At 40.9% G+C, this 19,641-nt stretch overlaps 1 protein-coding gene across 3 annotated transcripts; it reads left to right on the forward strand.

Moving 5' to 3' along the window:
- Positions 1 to 2,403: 2,403 nt before the first annotated feature.
- On the forward strand, positions 2,404 to 19,614 carry pcbp2 (poly(rC) binding protein 2). 3 transcript variants are annotated; one of them, XM_041845892.2, is made up of 13 exons: positions 2,406 to 2,568; positions 5,232 to 5,363; positions 8,889 to 8,912; positions 9,018 to 9,050; positions 9,313 to 9,429; positions 9,673 to 9,804; positions 9,950 to 10,078; positions 10,256 to 10,330; positions 10,907 to 10,966; positions 17,669 to 17,741; positions 17,844 to 17,899; positions 18,130 to 18,299; positions 18,423 to 19,614. In XM_041845892.2, the coding sequence occupies exons 2-13, from the start codon at positions 5,295 to 5,297 to the stop codon at positions 18,457 to 18,459; spliced, it is 975 nt and encodes a 324-aa protein (XP_041701826.1). In that variant the 5' UTR covers positions 2,406 to 2,568; positions 5,232 to 5,294; the 3' UTR covers positions 18,460 to 19,614. The 3 variants fall into 3 exon arrangements, with proteins under 3 accessions (XP_041701825.1, XP_041701826.1, XP_041701828.1); XM_041845894.2 differs by having other exon boundaries at positions 2,407 to 2,568; positions 10,907 to 10,948; XM_041845891.2 differs by having other exon boundaries at positions 2,404 to 2,568; positions 10,907 to 10,948; positions 17,669 to 17,899.
- Positions 19,615 to 19,641: the final 27 nt, after the last annotated feature.

The following is a 19,641-nucleotide window of genomic DNA, read 5'->3' on the forward strand; positions in this document are numbered from 1 at the left end:
ACTAATTGTAATTATTTTGCACTATGGCCTATTTATTGCCTTACCTCCATAACTTGCTAAATTTGCACACACTGTATATATATTTTCTGTTGTATTTTTGACTTTATGTTTTGTTTTACCCCATATGTAACTCTGTGTTGTTGTTTTTATCACACTGCTTTGCTTGGCCAGGTCGCAGTTGTAAATGAGAACTTGTTCTCAACTGGCTTACCTGGTTAAATAAAGGTGAAATAAAAATAAAAACGTCCGTCCTAGCTCGCTCATTAATGTCTTGATCGAAATTATGGATTGCCTCTTATCCGCTCGTCGTCCCCTTATGCCATAGTTTGTACATCTCAATTGTCAGTAGAAAGCACATTTGTTTAAGCAAGTCAGCCATATCAGCTATGTTTTTTTAAATGGCAGTAAATGAGGCTGAATGAACTGTTTCGCTGCCAGACAAGGCTCCGCTGATAGCCAAGTGTAGCAGTGGTAAGGATTCACTCCATGGTGCTGAAAAAAACCTCTGCTGTTGGGACAGCTTTATGTAGGTCCTAACAGTTTGTGGGCACCGTTTGTCACAGTTATTGTGCAATTAATGTATTGTTTAGTGTTGTGTTGTGTAGTGGCTTTGCTGGCATGCATCAACAAAAATTAATTGGGAGCTTGCCCCACCAAGATTTACATGCTAATATTGCCACTGCGCACATAGAACAGATCTACCGCTTCTTAGACTTGCTTTCAAGTAGAATGATAGATCTATAACTCACATTTCTATGTGAATTTGGTCGGGTCGCCCAAAAAGGTACATATTGCCACTTTAAGTATCCATCTGTCCATAACATATCATACTATACTGTACAAAAATAGAAACGCAACATGTCAAGTGTTAGTCCCATGTTTCATGAGCTGAAATAAAAGATCCCAGAAATGTTCCATATGCACAAAAAGCTTATTTTTCTCAAATGTTGTGCACAAATGTGTTTACATCCCTGTAGTGAGCATTTCCTGCAACTCATTTGCAGGAAAAACTTTGGAGCAAGGCCCACCCACTGGGGAGCCAGGCCCAGCTAATCAGAATGAGTTTTTCCTGCAGTCAGCATGCCAATTGCACGCCCCCTTAAAACTTGAGACATCTGTGGCATTGTGTTGTGTGACAAAACTGAACATTTTAGAGTGTCCTTCTATTGTCCCCAGCACAAGGTGCACCTGTGTAATGATCATGCTGTTTAATCAGCTTCTTGATATGCCACACCTGTCAGGTGGATGGCTGCGCCCCTGCCCAGTCATGTGAAATCTATAGATTAGGGACTAATAAATGTATTTCAATTGACTGATTTCCTTAATGAACTGTAACTCAGTCAAATCTTTGAAATTGTTGCATGTTGCATTTATATTTTTGTTCAGTATAATTTGAGTGTCCCATTTACTATGTTACGTCTAGTCTATGAAACCAAGCTGGGTAATCTGGTAAGGGGTAATGATGATTGAAAAATGTCCTGGATGTAACTTTGGCCAAGGCATCAGGGTTTCAAAGGTCGGTCAAGACACATCAAACCAACCTCTTCTGTTCCTTGGACAGCAACAATACATTACACCCAAAAGTGAGAAGAAAACTGTTGTTCAACTGTGCAGCTATTGAAAATAAGGTTGCATGATGATACATAAGGGTTCATTTTATAAGCATTTGTAAGTGCATTTATAAATGGTTAATAACTGGAGGTTTATATTGGGTCAGTATTTGGCAAACACTGACCAGTTATTCCACTACTTTGACCCATGCGATATAACCGTTTAACGTTAAGGCATTTACAAATTATTAAATAGCCGTTAATAAGGTAATTACAACCTTTTAGAAACCCTTTACAAATGGAACCTTATTGTAAAGTGCTACCGGGAAGCCTTTGTGTATTTTTGTCCAACACCGTTCCGAATAACAGCTTTTGCCCAGAAATACTCTGCTATTTTTCCAGGAATGAGCTAACGGTGCATGGCCATCTGGTCAAATTACTCTCACATCAGTGGCTTTGCTACATAAGGCCACAAACCTATATAATATTCCCTGCTCTCTTTTACCACAAATGTAAGACCCTTCTTTACTGTCAATTCACAGCAAAATAATAAGATACCAAAAAATGCAAGAAAAGTTAAAAACTATTTCTTAGCTAAATGTGTTTCTTGTCGTTGGCCGTCACATAGTCTCCCAGCACAGCCAAAATATATATTTTATATTTTTCTAAAATGTCTTATAAAAATAGATATATTTATCAGCACCAATGTGTGGGACTGTGCCCATTACCTCAGTGTGTTTGCCAAATGTAAAATGTAAATAATGTGTTCGCCAACTGAGAAATACTATGACGACAGCCAGGGTTTGTAGTGGGCGGGGTTAACTCGTGGGGGAGGATCGGCTTAAAGGTGAAAGTTGAACGATTTGCATTTTGTTGTCTTTTGTGCTAAGCAGGAGAGTGGAGCCCGATCAAGCAGCAGCGTCTCTTCCCTCTTCCCCGAATCCTTTTAAAACTCCCTCCCGAACCTCTCCCCTTCTACCCTACCCTTCCCCTAAACACACCTCACGGGACTGTTCAGGTAAGGCTGCCCTAACTACTGAATTTTCTTTGGAGTGTGAAGGACAGAGTTAACTGCGCCTGAATGAGTCAGGACCTAGGCCGCAACATTCAAAATAGTGGATTATCGTCACATGCTAGGCTAGCTTGCTAGCATTGTGCTCATTCTGATTTGATTAGTTACGTTAGTTAGCTGACGTTAGTTGTTACTATCCGTTTCTAGTTAGCTATAGCGCACATTGCACAATATTGATTTCGCTATCCACATTCTACCAAGAGTAGGGACTGTTTTTAATTCATTGGTTCATCAACTTTAGGTTTTTCAACTAGCTAACTAGCCAATGTCACTAGGGTTACTAGCTAGCCGTGTTGCTAGCAGGTCAGCTAACTCCTTATCATACTACAAACAGGCAATTGTAGCTAACTATTTGGCTTTCTTTGCCAATTATTATCCGCTATAACAAGCAATCTGGTTATCCATAAAAATTATGAACTTACAATTTTTTGCTACGTTTAAGTAATTTGTTAGCGTTACGTTGGCTAGCAGCTACTGACTATTACTAGTTAGCAAACGTTAGATTTGTTAAATCAGTGTTTTGTATTTTCAAGGTGTAAATAAATGTAGCTAACTTTAGTTAGTAGCTACGTCTAGTTTCCTTGCTGCATAATCATTAGCCAGTTAGCTAGCTACACTATATCTGAATCAATACACAACAATGTGAACGGAGTTAGTGAACCTTGGGTGTAATGAAACAAGTTCAGCAATGGGATTCACTTATGAGATGAACTTAACGTTAGTCTTCAGATGCTTTTGAGAAACCAGGCCCTGGTCAGCACTCTCAGCAGCTAGTTTCACTGTTTTTAGCAGAACCAATTACGTTCTAGAAACAATATACAGTACCAGTCAAACGTTTGGACACACCTACTCATTCCATGGTTTATCTTTATTTTTTACTATTTTCTACATTGTATAATAATAGTCAAGACATCAAAGCTATGACATAACACATATGGAATCATGTAGTAACCTTTTTTTTTACATGTCAAAATGTATTTGAGATTATTCAAAGTAGCCACCCTTTGCCTTGATGACAACTTTGCACACTCTTGGCATTCTCTCAACCAGCTTCATTAGGTAGTCACCTGGAAAGCATTTCAATTAACAGTTGTGCCTGCTTAAAAGTTAATTTGTGGAATTTCTTTCCTTCTTAATGTGTTTGAGCCAATCAGTTGTGTTGTGACAAGTAAGGGGTGGTGTACAGAAGATAGCCCTATTTGGTAAAAGACCAAGTCCATATTATGGCAAGAACAGCTCAAATAAGCAAAGGGAAACAACAATCCATCATTACTTTCTGACATGAAGGTCAGTCAATCTGTAAAATGTGCTGTCGCAAAAACCATCAAGCGCTATGATGAAACTGGCTCTCATGAGGACTGCCACAGGAATGGAAGACCCAGAGTTACCTCTGCTGCAGAGGATAAGTTCATTAGAGTTAACTGCACCTCAGATTGCAGCCCAAATAAATGCTTCACTGAGTTCAAGTAACAGACACATCTCAACATCAACTGTTCAGAGGAGATTGTGTGAATCAGGGCTTCATGGTTGAATTGCTGCAAAGAAACCACTGCTAAAGGACACCAATAAGAAGAAGAGACTTGCTTGGGCCAAGAAACACGAGCAATGGACATTAGACCGGTGGAAATCTGTCCTTTGGTCTGGTGAGTCCAAATTTGAGATTTTTGGTTCCAACCGCCGTGTCTTTGTCAGATGCAGAGTAGGTGAATGGATGATCTCTGCATGTGTGGTACCCACTGTGAAGCATGGAGGAGGTGGTGTGATGGTGTGCTTTTCTGGTGACTCTGTTGGTGATTTATTTAGAATTCAAGGCACACTTAACCAGCATCGCTACCACAGCATTCTGCAGTGATACGCCATCTCATCTGGTTTGCGCTTAGTGGGACTATCATTTGTTTTTCATCAGGACAATGACCCAAAACACACCTCCAGGCTATGTAAGGGCTATTTGACCAAGGAGAGTGATGGAGTGCTGCATCAGATGATCTGGCCTCCACAATCACCCGACCTCAACCCAATTGAGATGGTTTGGGATGATTTGGACTGCAGAGTGAAGGAAAAGCAGCCAACAAGTGCTCAGCATATGTGGGAACATCTTCAAGACGGTTGGAAAAGCATTCCTCATTAAGCTGGTTGAGAGAATGCCAAGAGTGTGCAAAGCTGTCATCAAGGCAAAGTGTGGCTACCTTGAAGAATCTAAAATATATTTTGATTTGTTTAACACTTTTTTGGTTACTACATAATTCCATATGTGTTATGTCATAGGTTTGATGTCTTCACTATTACTTTACAATGTAGAAAATAGTAAAAAATAAATAACCCCTTGAATGAGTAGGTGTCCCAACTGTTGACTGGTACTGTAAGTCAATTAGCTAAATCCTGTAAAATGTACTTATTATGACTGTGAACTATGGTTGTCTCACCTAGCTATTGTAAGATGAATGGACTAACTGCAAGTCGCTCTGGCGTCTGTTAAATGACAAATGTAAAAATGTAAGTCCAGTAGTACTGGTGGTTGGTTGCTTGCTTGCTTGAATACATTTTTTCCATCAAGTGTTTGCCATCTTTAAGTTAACACTTCTAGTTTTTTTTCTCCTCTTCTCCTGCAGACCTGATAATTGTGACCAAAGACTACTTCTTGGCCAATCTAGACTTCAGACACTACAGCAGCTATGGACACCGGTGTGATTGAAGGAGGGCTCAATGTCACCCTAACCATTAGACTACTTATGCACGGAAAGGTGAGTGTGCACAGGAGATGGACGATAAGAGTTATGACCATTACACCATGGTTGTTCCGTTCACACACCTCATTCATTACTGTGTAGTCAGCATAAACCTCGTCACAAACCAGGCTTCCCTGAAATGGAAAGCCTGGGGAAGTTCCGTTGCAGAAATCGGCTAGATGGGCGGGAACCCGGTGTAAATCAGTGACTCCTCGCAACACGTCAAACCAATCAAATGCCTTGATTGGACGGCGCTCCAAAGGTGCACACCAGATTAGTGCCGTGGGCGCAACGGAGGAGCAACTGTACGTGAGGACTAAAAATGTAAACAAAACAAGCACTGGTCCCAAAACATTTTAGAAAGTTTGCAGCACGCTGGTTTTCACAGCATTTCTCTGTTCTTTCGAGATGACCTAAAGCTGCAACGAGGGGAGAAATGGTCTACAATGGGCATATCAATATATTTACTTTGGACTTTTCTGAAGTGATATATGGCTGTTAAGGCTAGCATGAGGGACAAGAAGTAGCTGGCCACAATGAGGTTAGTTTTGAGAAAAGTCGGCTAACCTTGTAAGCTACCTAGGTATAACTAACTAGCTAGTTAAATTTGTCTTAAAATTATAAAGCCAACAATTGTTTTTATAAAAACAGCATATTATTGACCTGAAAGGTTAGTTGTGTTAGCCGAGTCGCTACCCAGGGACAGTGATACATAGAGCAACCATGTACTGTCTATCTATGGGAACAACTGCAATCATTTTGTAAGCAACATTGGTAAAATGAATTAAATAAAATGAACCACATATAATGTTACCTATAATGCTCATCTCCTGTAACCTAATGGTCATCTGCTTATTTTCACAATGAACCTAAATTACAAGGGTTGGATTTGCAATAAACAATTTTATGTCAGCACTTAATCCCTTAGAATCGATTGGATGCGCCTCAATCCGCCTATTTCGCACTTCTGCATCTGTGGTGGCAGAGCTACAGCGGCGTTTGTCAGACCATGAGACGTCCTGAAAATCGGTCTTCTCACGGTAGCGTCTGTAGCGAACGATTTCACCTAAAAACTATTATAACCACATATGGCAAGGGGAGATTCTCACTAACACGATGGTGTTCTCCGTTTAGCTCTACGACCCCCACAAGTGTCAGGGGACTCGTCTGAAGTCGGTACCATTGATGTGCCAACTTCTGTTTGTAGCGTCCGAACCGTTTGGGCTACAATCTAATGTGACCCCACTGTGGAAAGGGAGATTCTCACGAACATGATGGTGTTCTCCATTTTGCAAGTGTCACAGGACTCGTCTGAAGGTAACCGGTACCAGTTAAATTTTTTATGGAGGTATGTGGGTAGATTTGTGCCTACCCAAAAAAACAGGGTTAAATATGTGTTAAAAATAGATATCTATCTATCCTGAGCTTTCTTATATCTCCCATATATAGGACAGACACTTCAAACCCTTGCTTCTTATGATTTATTTTCTAACAGTTTTTTTTGCCATTTATGAATGTGTTATTCAATGCGTTTCTCTGGGCTATAGTAGTAAAGGCCATATGAAATATTTGATCAAATATTTTTTATATATTTTTTTATTCATTTGAGAATACTGCACAGAAACACGGACACATTACAGACAACCCCTTCCCCTCTTTATTGCAGGATTGTGACATGTAATTAATCTACATTGACACTAGTTAATTTTGAATAATACTTTAACAATTAAAACAAGTTTAAACACTTCACTTCAAAGAATCAACACTTCAAAATGTACAAATTAGGTAACTCGTATGTAAAGATTAGACATCTTAGTCTAAACAACATTAGATAATTGAGTAGTAACCAGTAGGCTATTATGACTAAAGCATCATTTCAGGTGAACAAAAACAAATAAACTCCATACCAGTAGTGGCCAAGCTTGCGCCACTGATCCTTGATCTACTGGGTGAGCAGACATCTATTCCAGCCCAGCAATGGCACACTTGATTATCACCTAATTAGATTTGATAAGTTGAGTCCGGTGTGTTATTGCTGGGCTGGGCCCTGCACACCCGGCATACTCCAATTTGTAATAGGTTTATACATTGTGTGTAATGTTTAACAGTATTTTTGTATACAACATTTGCTAACATAGGTAGACCTACACATATAACCCATGGCATATAGGATATACCTTTAGTCTCTTGGGACATTCATTGGGACCTCTCTCTTCATCTGCAAACAGGCGTTTCACAGCTTTCCATATCTGAGGACAGAAAACATTACAAAGAAACAGGCTTCATTCTACTCAAATTAGACAGCACTGAATATTATGTTGCTATTATCTCTCTTTCCTCAAAGTTTTCCCCCCTAGGCACTGGAACTGGATAATCTTTTCATGTCTCCACATAATTACCTGTCCTATCCAGAAGCCTATGCTATCCCTTTACTGACAGCTGGAGCTGCAATTTCACCCTCTTCCATGGCTGTTATCTACAAATGCATTTGGAGACAGTTTTAAATGTACAATGATTACATCAAGATAGCTAGCGAATAGGATGTTAGCTAGCTGATGACAGTTTAATTCATTTAGCTAAACACTGTGTAAAGTTAGCTAGCTAGCAGCTCAGTTGTGTTAGCCTACAAAGTGGCCTACTGTAGCTAGCTTAGCTAAAAATACATTGTGTAAAAAAAAAACTACTACATATATTTACTTGCTTGAATAAGTGCAGCTGCCATGTGGACGAATGGAGACAAGGCAAAAAGTATGTTTGTCACCAGAGCAGTTTAGAACGTGTTGTGACGTTTGAATTTACCAGCTCAATCCACTTGAAATTTCAATAAATATAAATCGCAGACAGTCGGCCACACTTGATAACTGGAAAACTAGCACTTGAAACTAGCATAGGCAACAACTACCCGGACGGAGAACAGTGGCGCACATAACACACAGCACCCCTTCTACGGGCGTGTGGAGGGAGGGTTCTTGAAATGTAACATCCAATCAAAATCCCAGCGGACCATTCAAACCGTTTTTGCAATAAAAAATTATCCAGACCTCCAACAGAGGCGTAACAACAACTTGCTTTTTGGAGGTATGGCAAACATTTCTAAACCTGTTTTTGCTTTGTCATTATGGGGTATTGTGTGTAGATTGTGGTCCTCTGTAGCTCAGCTGGTAGAGCACGGCGCTTGTAACGCCAAGGTAGTGGGTTCGATCCCCGGGACCACCCATACACAAAAATGTATGCACGCACGACTGTAAGTCGCTTTGGATAAAAGCGTCTGCTAAATGGCATATTATTAGATTGATGAGGGGGGGAACAAACTATTTAATCCATTTAAGAATAAGGCTGTATTGTAACAAACTGTGGAAAAAGTGAAGGGGTCTGAATACTTTCCAAATAAAATGTACATGGATAACTTGCATATAATAGAAAATACTGCCATAGACAGGTTTCTTTCAATCTTGAGTAAAGCTTTTGTAAAGTGAATATATATATTTTTTTAAAAGATGGATTAGTGATTTAATGTGTTGCTGCTTTTCTTGTCTGCAGGAGGTTGGAAGCATTATTGGCAAGGTGAGTGTGCCTTTTTCCTGATGTTTCACTGTGTTCGGCTTTGCACTTTTCATTCATGGCTGTGACTGTTGTGTAAACATTGTGCTTCCTTTGCTTTATCTGCAGAAAGGAGAGTCTGTGAAGAAGATGAGAGAGGAGGTGAGTTGTCTGTCATTGCATGGATGGAAGTATTGAAAGTAGTTTGAGAGAAGTATTCTAGACATTTTCCATTTCTGATGACTCATGCTTGAGGGTTGGCAGATTGCAATTTTAGAACCAAAATCAGGCCAGCACTGACTAATGAAGCATTAACGACTGAATTCGTAAATGTGATTAAATATATTGTCTTAATATTTTAGCATTGTCATTAGCAAACAAGTTAATAACATGTTATGTCCATGTGACTGTTTGTCTTATGCAGAGTGGCGCTCGTATCAACATCTCTGAGGGGAACTGCCCAGAGAGGATCATCACCCTGGCAGGCCCCACCACCGCCATCTTTAAAGCCTTCTCCATGATCATCGAGAAGCTGGAGGAGGTTCGTATTACTCCTAACTACAGATTTCAAACAAGCCATATAGAACACTTCAATCAGGCTGTAAACATATTACTACGAAATTGAAATAATATTTTTACCGCACCCATGAAAAATACTGAATTCTGGAGTAAGACATTCAGATTTTGCATAGTAAAGATCATAAAAAAAAATCTATAAAGGCCTAGTCTTTGGACTGAAGCCATCCTCATCAGTGTCTCTTGTTTTCCGTTCGATTCCCTACAGGACATCAGCAGCTCAATGACTAACAGCACGGCCACCAGCAAACCGCCAGTCACCCTGCGCATCGTGGTGCCTGCCAGCCAGTGTGGGTCCCTCATCGGCAAGGGCGGCTGCAAGATCAAAGAGATCAGAGAGGTACGTACAGTACACCCACACAAGTATATTATTCTACTAATTATAAAGGATCACCCCCGGTCTCTGTAGATGAACTGTGCCACCAGATATTCTAAAGAGAACTCTGAACACTATTGTTGACCCTCCTGTCTGTCTCTCTCTCCAGTCGACAGGAGCTCAGGTACAGGTGGCAGGGGACATGCTGCCTAACTCCACGGAGCGTGCCATCACCATTGCAGGGACCCCCCAGTCCATCATCGAGTGTGTCAAGCAGATCTGCGTCGTCATGCTCGAGGTAGTAGTATAGGAACAATGGCGCACTACCCCCTTTTTGTCTTGTATTTTCTATTTCATCAGAGATGTTGCTTAGCTTCCTGATTGGTATATAATTGTCCTACATTGAAGTGTCTGCAAAATAACTACTGTTATTATTTTCCAGTTCCTAATGGTTGATTTGTTTCTCTCTCCTCAGTCTCCGCCTAAGGGTGTAACCATCCCTTACAGGCCCAAACCCTCAGGCTCTCCTGTCATATTTGCGGGTGGTCAGGTAAATAAACCAACCTCATTCATCTGTAATTCATATGTCAGCTGTTTTCTAATTAAGTGTCCCTTTTTAAAATGATAGCATTGTCAGTTGTTTAAGGGAAGTTTAATAACACTGTCTGTTTCTACATTGCTGTAGTGTATTGTTCTGCATTGTGCAGATGTCAGCACCATTGCCAAATCCCCTCCAATAGTTGTAGAGTAGCTGAGTTGTCAGATGGGTTGAATACCAGCTGGAGGGTGCATATGCGTCACCTATATGTCCATATCGTTGTTTGTGAGTGTGTTGATGTCTGAATTACCCCATAGCGTTCTCATTCCAGACATCCAAGGACATGGCTGCGTTTTGACAGGCAGCCCAATTCTGATCTTTCTTTCCAGTAATTGGTCTTTCGACCAATCACATCAGATCTTTTTCAGAGCTGATCCGATTGGTCAAAATACCAATGAGTGCTAAAAAGATAATAAGTGGGCTGCCTGTCTAAACGCAGCCATAGGTCCCCAGGATACTACAGCCTGTGAGTGTACTCTTTGTGCCCGTTTCCCGCGCACCCTCCTAAGTGCTGCTCTCTCATTGCAGGCATATGCTGTTCAAGGACAGCACGCCATTCCACAGCCTGACGTAAGTGAAGGTCATTCTGTAAGTGAGCCCATATATCTACACATCAACCCTCCTGGGTAGTCATGGCTACCCACCCTCTATTACATGCTGTACGTTTTGTTTTTCCCCCAACCACTCTAGTTCCATTTTTAAGTTTCAATCAATAAATGCAATGCAGTGATGCATCGCTAAGGCCTACTGGTACTTTTAAACACAGTTTGAGTTTAAATGATTGTTGCCATGTGTATCGTTTAATTTCTTTGCACATCAATTATGTTTGTTAGAAATTCTGAAATTAGGCATTGATGACTTATTGGCTGATTTTGTTTGTGATCCTATGCTAGCCTTCTACTGTCAATCTATTGTTTTGTGTTTAGTTGTAGAATTTTTTGACTGCACACACATTTATTGACAGCATATGGGACTGTAAAGTAGGGATATGTAAGGATGCACAATTTCAGCCTTCGCATCGGTTGATAGTGGCCTAAAGAAATGTGTAGGATGATAATATCATAGCCAATATTTTGTCCAGATATTTCAGTGTTAAATCTGAGCCACTAATATTTTATCGGTATTGGACGAATTTTTATGTGCATCGCTATGGCTATACTGAGTATACAAAGCATTAAGAACACCTGCTCTTTCCATGACCTAGACTGACCAGTAGGGGTGGGCGATATGAGCTAAAATTCATATCACGATATTTTCCACTGTCCAGACGATATCGATATGATATCACGATATATGACGTAAAAAAATATGAATCACATTTTAATATCCCTTCTTGGTTAAATTATATTAGTTAAGGAAAAATATGTATTTGAACCTTATATAACCAGAAAGAGTGAGGCATTGGACCGTATGGACCTGAAAAGTTTTTATTTGTATTGTGCAAACATGCATTCCGTAAACATGAGGTAGGTAGGCCATATATATATATATATATATATAAATTAGATATTAAGTAAAAATTAAATAAAAAATAACAGGAGATAAAGAAAATAAGGTAATTACAAATTCAAATACGTGTGTTTGTTTTGGCTACTGGTCCGTAGATATGTAAAAAACTAACCGTTTGAAACTAAACCTTTCAAGCCTCAACCATCAATTATCAACAATATCAACAAATCTTCACTAGAACTTTCTTCACAAGTTCCGTGCCAGGAATACCAGCATGTTGACTGTTTCTGGCTTTAGTGCTGCCCTGTGACATGTCACCACATTGCCCCCAGTGCTGAATGCCCTCTCAGAGGGGGCACTTGTGGCAGGGATGCATAAGTATTTCTTTGCCAGACAACTCACACGTGGAAAATTAGATCCGTGAAATCGCCACCACTCCAAAGGATCAGACTCGCTGTCTGCTGCCGTTGCCAGAATGTAGCTATTCAGCTCTTGCTCAATGATCTGCCTCTCTGAACATGAGGCAGGTGCACTGCTGGTCTGCTTAAAGAAGCTCCCAAGGCTCTTCTTGGGCTTCTTGCCTGATTGATGAGCAGTGGAAGCTTCTTTCTCCCTGTCAGTGTGATCCTCTGCAAGAGACGATTTTCCCAGGGCTGTGTTCTCCACCAGGAGGGCTTCGGTCTCTGAGGCAGCTCTCACCTTAAAAAATGAAAATAATTAAACTTTATTTGTATAGCACCTTTCATACATAAAATGCAGCCCAAAGTGCTTTACATTTGAAGCAATAAAACAAGAACAAATGAATAAATACCTTAATGTCCTCCAGTTTCTCAGCGGACATGTACCTGGTCTTGAACCTTGGATCTAGAAAGGTAGCCATGGAGAGCAGCTCATCTGTTGCAGGGTCAGTGTACTTGTTATTCAAGTAATCAAGAACCTTGATCTTGATCTCTTTGGTCAGTTCTGTATCGTCCCTTGCTCAGATTTAGAACCTCTGCATTTAACAGATTGATGACAGGCTTCAAATAGGACACGCCACATACGCTTCTCCTGACAGGGCATCTGTAAAGTCCTGGAGTGGCTTCAGTGCTGCTGTGACTGATTCCAAGACCTGGATGTCTTGCCAGGTAGGTACAAGGTGCCGTGTCTTTTTGTCCCCTGCCAGGACCTGTGTAATGGCCTTTTCCCTGCTCCAGGACTCTTTCCATCATTTTCAGACGAGATCCCCACCTTGTCAGAGATTCTGTGATGAGCTTGTGCAGGGGCAGGCTTAGTTCATTCTGTGCTGTCATCAGGGCCTTCTGCTTTTTCCAGCTGTATGAGAACGTGCTAACCACCTTTTTGCAAACCCCTGTGGCCCGGGGAAATCGCACACCCTGTGGCCCGGGAGCGTTTTGGACACTCCTCTCTGGAAATTGGGAATAAGAAATCAAAATAATAGGGTGAAAAATAATCGAATCACAATACAATAATAATTAATAATAATGCATTTTTATATAGAAATCACAATACAATATAACTTTTAATCTTTGTTTGAGGATTTACGGCATTTACATTCAACTGTTACACATTTTACAAATCTGATGTGCTTAGATTTAGCCTACGGTACATGGCTGATGTGAGCTGTATTTTTCTTAATAATAAGCATCATACAGGGTAGGCCTAGGCTACAGTCCTGAAACTTACCAATAGCATTGTGCAGCCTGTGTCCGAAACATCCAAGGTTTGCCCACTTGTTCAGCTGCAATGCCTTGATCATGTTCGATCCGCTGTCGGTCGTCATACAAACTTGACGCGACTCTTTTAATCCCCAGGACGACAGTATGTCCCTCAGCCCACCTGCAATTATTTCCCCGGTGTGGTCGTCTGGGAAATAAGACGTCTGTAGGCACTTACTTTTCAGTTTCCAGTCACCGTCTATGTAATGGATTGTGAGGCTTATATAAGGTTCTGTGGTACGACTTGACCATAGATCGGCAGTAGTGGAGAAGAATGGAATGTTATTTATCTCACTGTAAACTCTGTCCCAGCATTCTGTGTAAAGCTGTGGCAGGCATTTTTGGCTAAAATATTTGCGGCTCGGGATCTCATATCTTGGGTCCAGAGTTTGAATCAACTTTCTGAACCCCTCTTTCTCCACAGTTTGAATCGGTACCATGTCCTTCGCTATGTGATTTGTAATCGCAGCTGTGATGTCTATCCATTTTTGCTCGTCTTCTCATGCAAGTACCGGCAGCAAATGATGATATAATTGATTGTTGAGTGCGAGTCTGGCTTGTCTTCGGGCGAAGCTCCTGGGCTTACTGTCTCACGCATTCTGGTGCATTGTTCATACTCACGGACATGTATGTTTTTAAGTGATTGAACAGGTTGGTCGTGTTTCCACCTTTTGCTAAGACAACACGACGACACAACTTGCATAGGGTAGTGTTTTGGTCGGGTCGGAGATTTTAAAGCCAAACCAGTTCCAAACAACAGAGGTGCCCCCTTTCTTCTTAACCAATTTATCCTCCTGCTCTTGAGCAACATCAATTTCTGTGTTTTCGCTCATCCTGGATTGTAAAGTTTCCCCCAATAGTTAACCTGCCTCCTAACTGCAGCTGCCTGCACACTTCTTTGTTGCTAGCACTACATGCGTGCAACAAGTGCATGCGACGTGCGCTCATAAAAATAGGTCAACATATTAACATACATTCTTTTATTCGTAAGAACCAAGAAAGGTTGGATAAAAAAAAAAAAAGATGTAGCTACTTAGTACTATCACTCAGTTGAAATTTGGAACAAAAAAATATTGATGCAAAATTCGAATTTATGAATTCTGAATAAATCGCGGTATCCATGATATTGCTAAATCCATATCATGGCGCGGCACAATACCGGTTTTTACTATCAAACCGGTATATCGCCCACTCCTACTGACCAGGTGAAAACACTTATCGTTAAATCCACTTCAGTGTAGATGAAGGGGAGGAGACAGGTTAAAGAAGGATGTTTAAGCCTTGATACAATTGAGACATGGATTGTGTATGTGTGCCATTCAGAGGGTCAATGGGCAAGACAAAATATTTAAGTGCCTTTGAATGGGGAATGGTAGTAGGTGCCAGGTGCACCGGTTTGTCATTTTGTATGAAGAATGGTCCACCACCCAAAGGACATCCAGCCAACTTGACACAACTGTGGGAAGCATTGGAGTCAAGGGCCAGCATCCCTGTGGAACACTTTTGACACCTTGTAGAGTCCATGCCCTGACGAATTGAGGCTGTTCTGAGGGCAAACGGGGTGGGGTGGGGGGGTGCGGTAACTCAATATTAGGAAGGTGTTCCTAATGTTTGGTATACTGTGTGTGTTATTTATTTACATATATATACTACCAGTCAAAAGTTTGGACACCTACTCATTCAAGGGTTTTTCTTTATTTGTACAAAACATTTTTGTACATTGTAGCATAATAGTGAAGACATCAAAACAATGAAATAACACATGGAATCGTAGTAACTAAAAAAGTGTTAAACAAATCAAACTTTTTTTATTTGAGTTTCTTCAAATAGCCACCCTTTGCCTTGATGAAAGCTTTGCACACTCTTGGCATTCTCTCAACCAGCTTCATGAGGTAGTCACCTGGAATGCGTTTCAATTAAAAGGTGTGCCTTCTTAAAAGTTAATTTGTGGAATTTCTTATCTTAATGCGTTTTACCTAATCCGTTGTGTTGTGACAAGGTATACAGAAGATGGCTCTATTTGGTAAAAGACCAAGTCCATAATATAGCAAGAACAGCTCAAATAAGCAAAGAGAAACGGCAGTCCATCATTACTTTTTAAGACATGAAGGTCAGTCAATCCGGAACATTTGCAGTCTCAAAAACCATCAAGCTCCTATGATGAAACTAGCTCTCATGAGGACCGCCACAGGAATGGAAGACCCAGAGTTACCTCTGCTGCAGGGGATAAGTTCATTAGCGTTACCAGCCTCAGAAATTGCAGCCCAAATAAATGCTTCACAGAGTTCAAGTCACAGAAACATTTCAACATCAACTGTTCAGAGGAGACTGTGTGAATCAGGCCTTCATGGTCGAATTGCTGCAAAGAAACCACTACTAACGGACACAAATAAGAAGAAGAGACCTGCTTGGGCCAAGAAACACGAGCAATGGACATTTGACTGGCGGAAATTTGCCCTTTGGTCTGGAGTCCAAATTGGAGATTTTTGGCCGTGTCTTTGTGAGACGTGGTGTGGGTGAACGGATGATCCCGGCATGTGTAGTTCCCACCGTAAAGCATGGAGGAGGAGGTGTTATGGTGTGGGGGTGCTTTGCTGGTGACACTGTCTGATTTTATTTAGAATTCAAGGCACACTTAACCAGCATGGCTACCACAGCATTCTGCAGCGATACGCCATCCCGTCTGGTTTGGGCTTAGTGGAACTATCTTTTTTTTTCAACGGGACAATGACCCAACACACATCCCAGGCTGTGTAAGGGCTATTTCATAGTTGTGATGTCTTCACTATTATTCTACAATGTAGAAAATAGTAAAAATAAAGAACAAACCTTGAATGAGTTGGTGTCCAAACTTTTGACTGGTACTATGTGTATCTATCTATCACACACACAAATATGTGGACACCCCTTCAAATTAATGGATTTGGCTATTTCAGCCACACCCATTGCTGACGGGTGTATAAAATCGAGCACACAGCCATGCAATCTCCATAGACCTACATTGGCAGTAGAATGGCCTTACTGAAGAGCTCAGGGACTTTCAACGTGGCACCGTCATAGGATGTCACCTTTCCAACAAGTCAGTTTGTCAAAGTTCTGGCCTGATAGAGCTTCCCCGGTCAACTGTAAGTGCTGTTATTGTGAAGTGGAAATGTCTAGGAGCAACAACTGCTCAGCCGTGAAGTGGTAGGCCACACAAGCTCACAGAACGGGACCGCCAAGTGCTGTAGCGCGTAAAAATGGTCTGTCCTCGGTTGCAACACTCACTACCGCGTTCCAAACTGCCACAGGAAGGAAAATTTGATTTGATTAATACCAAGCGTCATGTCTGGAGGAAACCTGGCATCATCCTTACGGTGAAGCATGGTGGTGGCAGCATCATGCTGTGGGAATGTTTTTCAGCGGCAGGGACTGGGAGACCAGTCCGGATCGAGGGAAAGATGAACGGAGCAAAGTAGAGAGAGATCCTTGATGAAAACCTGCTCCTGAGTGCTCAGGACCTCAGACTGGACAACGACCCTAAGCACACAGCCAAGACAATGCAGGAGTGGCTTCGGGATAAGTCTCTGAATGTCCTTGAGTGGCCCAGCCAGAGCCTGGACTTGAACCCTATCGAATATCTCTGGAGAGACCTAAAAATGGCTGTGCAGCGACGCTCCCCATCCAACCTGACAGAGCTTGAGAGGATCTGCAGAAAAAAATGGGAGAAACTCCCCATATACAAGTGTGCCAAGCTTGTAGCGTCATACCCAAGAAGACTCGAGGCTGTAATCGCAGCCAAATGTGCTTCAAGAAAGCACTGATTTTAAAGGGTCTGAATACTTATGTAAATGTGATATTTCAGTGTTTGTATTTTTAATAAATTTGCAAAATTAATAAATTTGCTTTGTCATTATGGGGTATTGTGTGTAGATTGATTGATTTGATTTAAAAATATATATTTTTTTAATCCATTTTAGAATAAGGCTGTAACGTAACAAAGTGGAAAAAGTCAAGGGGCGCTGTGTGTTCATGCTGATCATAACCCTGTGTATCTTCTGGCTTATAGTTACTCTCTTTTTCCTTTCATCAACCCCTCTCTCTCATCCTTTCCCTCTCCATGTATCCATCTCTCTCTCCACAGCTTACCAAACTCCACCAGCTGGCCATGCAGCAGAGCCCTTTCCCCATCGCTCCCAACAACCAGGGTTTCCAGGGTAGGTCAACCGAGGAAGAATGGAGACAAGAAGCATTTGATTATTTGTTTGTACGTTGCAATATTTGCTTTGTAGACACTGACTTGTGTTTTCTCGCTTTAGCTGGGATGGATACTTCTGCACAAACTGGCTCCCATGAGCTGACCATTCCAAACGATGTAAGTGTCCCCGTCCACTCTGGAATTCTCTTCCTAACTTGTTCTAGATGCTTCAGCCAAAGTTTCATGTAAATCATTCAGGAATTTGTTTAGTGTTAGTTGTAGTATACTTGTCTTATCTGGGTTTTTAGTTTTAACATGTTTCAATGGAACTTCCATTTATCTCCTGAGAAGATCGGTTGAAATGTCTTATATTCTCTGACACTTTCTCTTGCCTTCCTTGGCCTCAGTTGATTGGCTGCATCATTGGCCGTCAGGGGGCTAAGATCAATGAGATCCGTCAGATGTCCGGGGCTCAGATCAAGATCGCCAACCAAGTGGAGGGCTCTTCTGACAGGCAAGTGACCATCACCGGCTCCCCTGCCAGCATCAGCCTGGCTGAGTACCTGATCAACGCCAGGTAAGGGACAACCCGTTGGAACTACTGATATGTCAAGTCATGGTTCAGAATAAGAGGACTATTATGACTAGGAAATCAAAGCGACTTGTTTTGATTCACCTCTTGTTTGTTATGTTGCTGTAGGCTGTCCTCTGAAGCTACTGGACTGGCAGCCAACTGACATGGAGGATCTTCATCAGCACCTGACGTAACCCCCCCTACTTTTTACCGAGAGGTCCCTCACTAAAGTTAATGCAAAAACCAAGTGTTCTCAACTTACTGTTTTTTACTTTCCTTTGGGTAAACACCTACCTACTCAGCTGTAATTACATCAAGGTATTTTATTTATTTAATGTTTTTAAAAAACCCTTTGCATATAGTTTTTTAAAGATATTTTGTTTTTGGTTGTTCTTTTTTTGGTGTATTTATGTTTTGACCTTAATAGCTGGGGAAGAAACGTTTTGGAAAAATCTGAAAAGGAATATATGTTTTTTATGTCAGATTTTTCTTACAAAATGTAAAAAATGAAGAAAAAAAGACCCAATAATAACATACTAGATGGACTGTTCCTTCCCTGTATTTGATGATTTGTATTTATTGTTTATTTAATACACACCAGTCCTCCTGTTAGAATTCACTGATATTTGCCATTCTTTAAAGCTGAACTTCCTAAATGAGGCATTGTGGGTAATGGGTATACGTGGGGTGTAAATGATGTACTCTTAAGATGTAACGAAAGACAAGGTCAGAAATGAATTGAAACGTCTCTGAAGTGGGGCTATGTGGAGTGTTTTTAACTGAATTCTGTCACCTCTTATTTGCTGTATTATTATTATTTTGTCATTCCCGTTTTCATCCGTTTTAATTTTTTCCTCAATCAGGACATTTGAGTGTTGTTAATGTGTACTGGATTCTGGTAGGGTGGGTGTGGCATGGTAACCCGGAGACAATGGGCCAGGGGGATTCATTTATTTTCTCTGAAATTATTAAGAAGATAAAAATTGATAATGTTGGAATATTTGTTTTGAATAGAGAATATTTTTTTTAACTGCAGGGGTGGGAGGGTGCTGCAAGGGGCAAAACAAAACAATTATTGTGTGTCTTTATATGACAAGACTTGAGGCATTCATTTAAATAACTAGAAGGAAGATTCTAGAATTAACACTAGTTTCCTGCTATCTCCTTTGCCTGTATCAGATTTAATTTTTTATTATTCTTTGCAGGATGAAGAAACTTACGTTTTTGTGCACGTTTTCAAACTATTGTAGATTTGGGTGCAACTGAATTGTTGAAGAACTTCAATACATAAATAAAAAGATGTGAAATGCTAAAACTACCCCTGGATGTAAGCTGTCATTTTTTG

This window comes from Coregonus clupeaformis, chromosome 24, assembly GCF_020615455.1.
Source record: "Coregonus clupeaformis isolate EN_2021a chromosome 24, ASM2061545v1, whole genome shotgun sequence".
NCBI classification, from domain to species: Eukaryota; Metazoa; Chordata; class Actinopteri; order Salmoniformes; family Salmonidae; genus Coregonus; species Coregonus clupeaformis.

Coding starts and splice junctions, on each gene's coding strand:
- pcbp2 (XM_041845891.2), top strand. CDS start 5,295: ATGGACACCGGTGTGATTGAAGGAGGGCTCAATGTCACCCTAACCATT. Junction 9,805..9,949: donor AGATCAAAGAGATCAGAGAG/GTACGTACAGTA, acceptor CTCTCTCTCCAG/TCGACAGGAGCTCAGGTACA. Junction 17,900..18,129: donor AGCTGACCATTCCAAACGAT/GTAAGTGTCCCC, acceptor CCTTGGCCTCAG/TTGATTGGCTGCATCATTGG.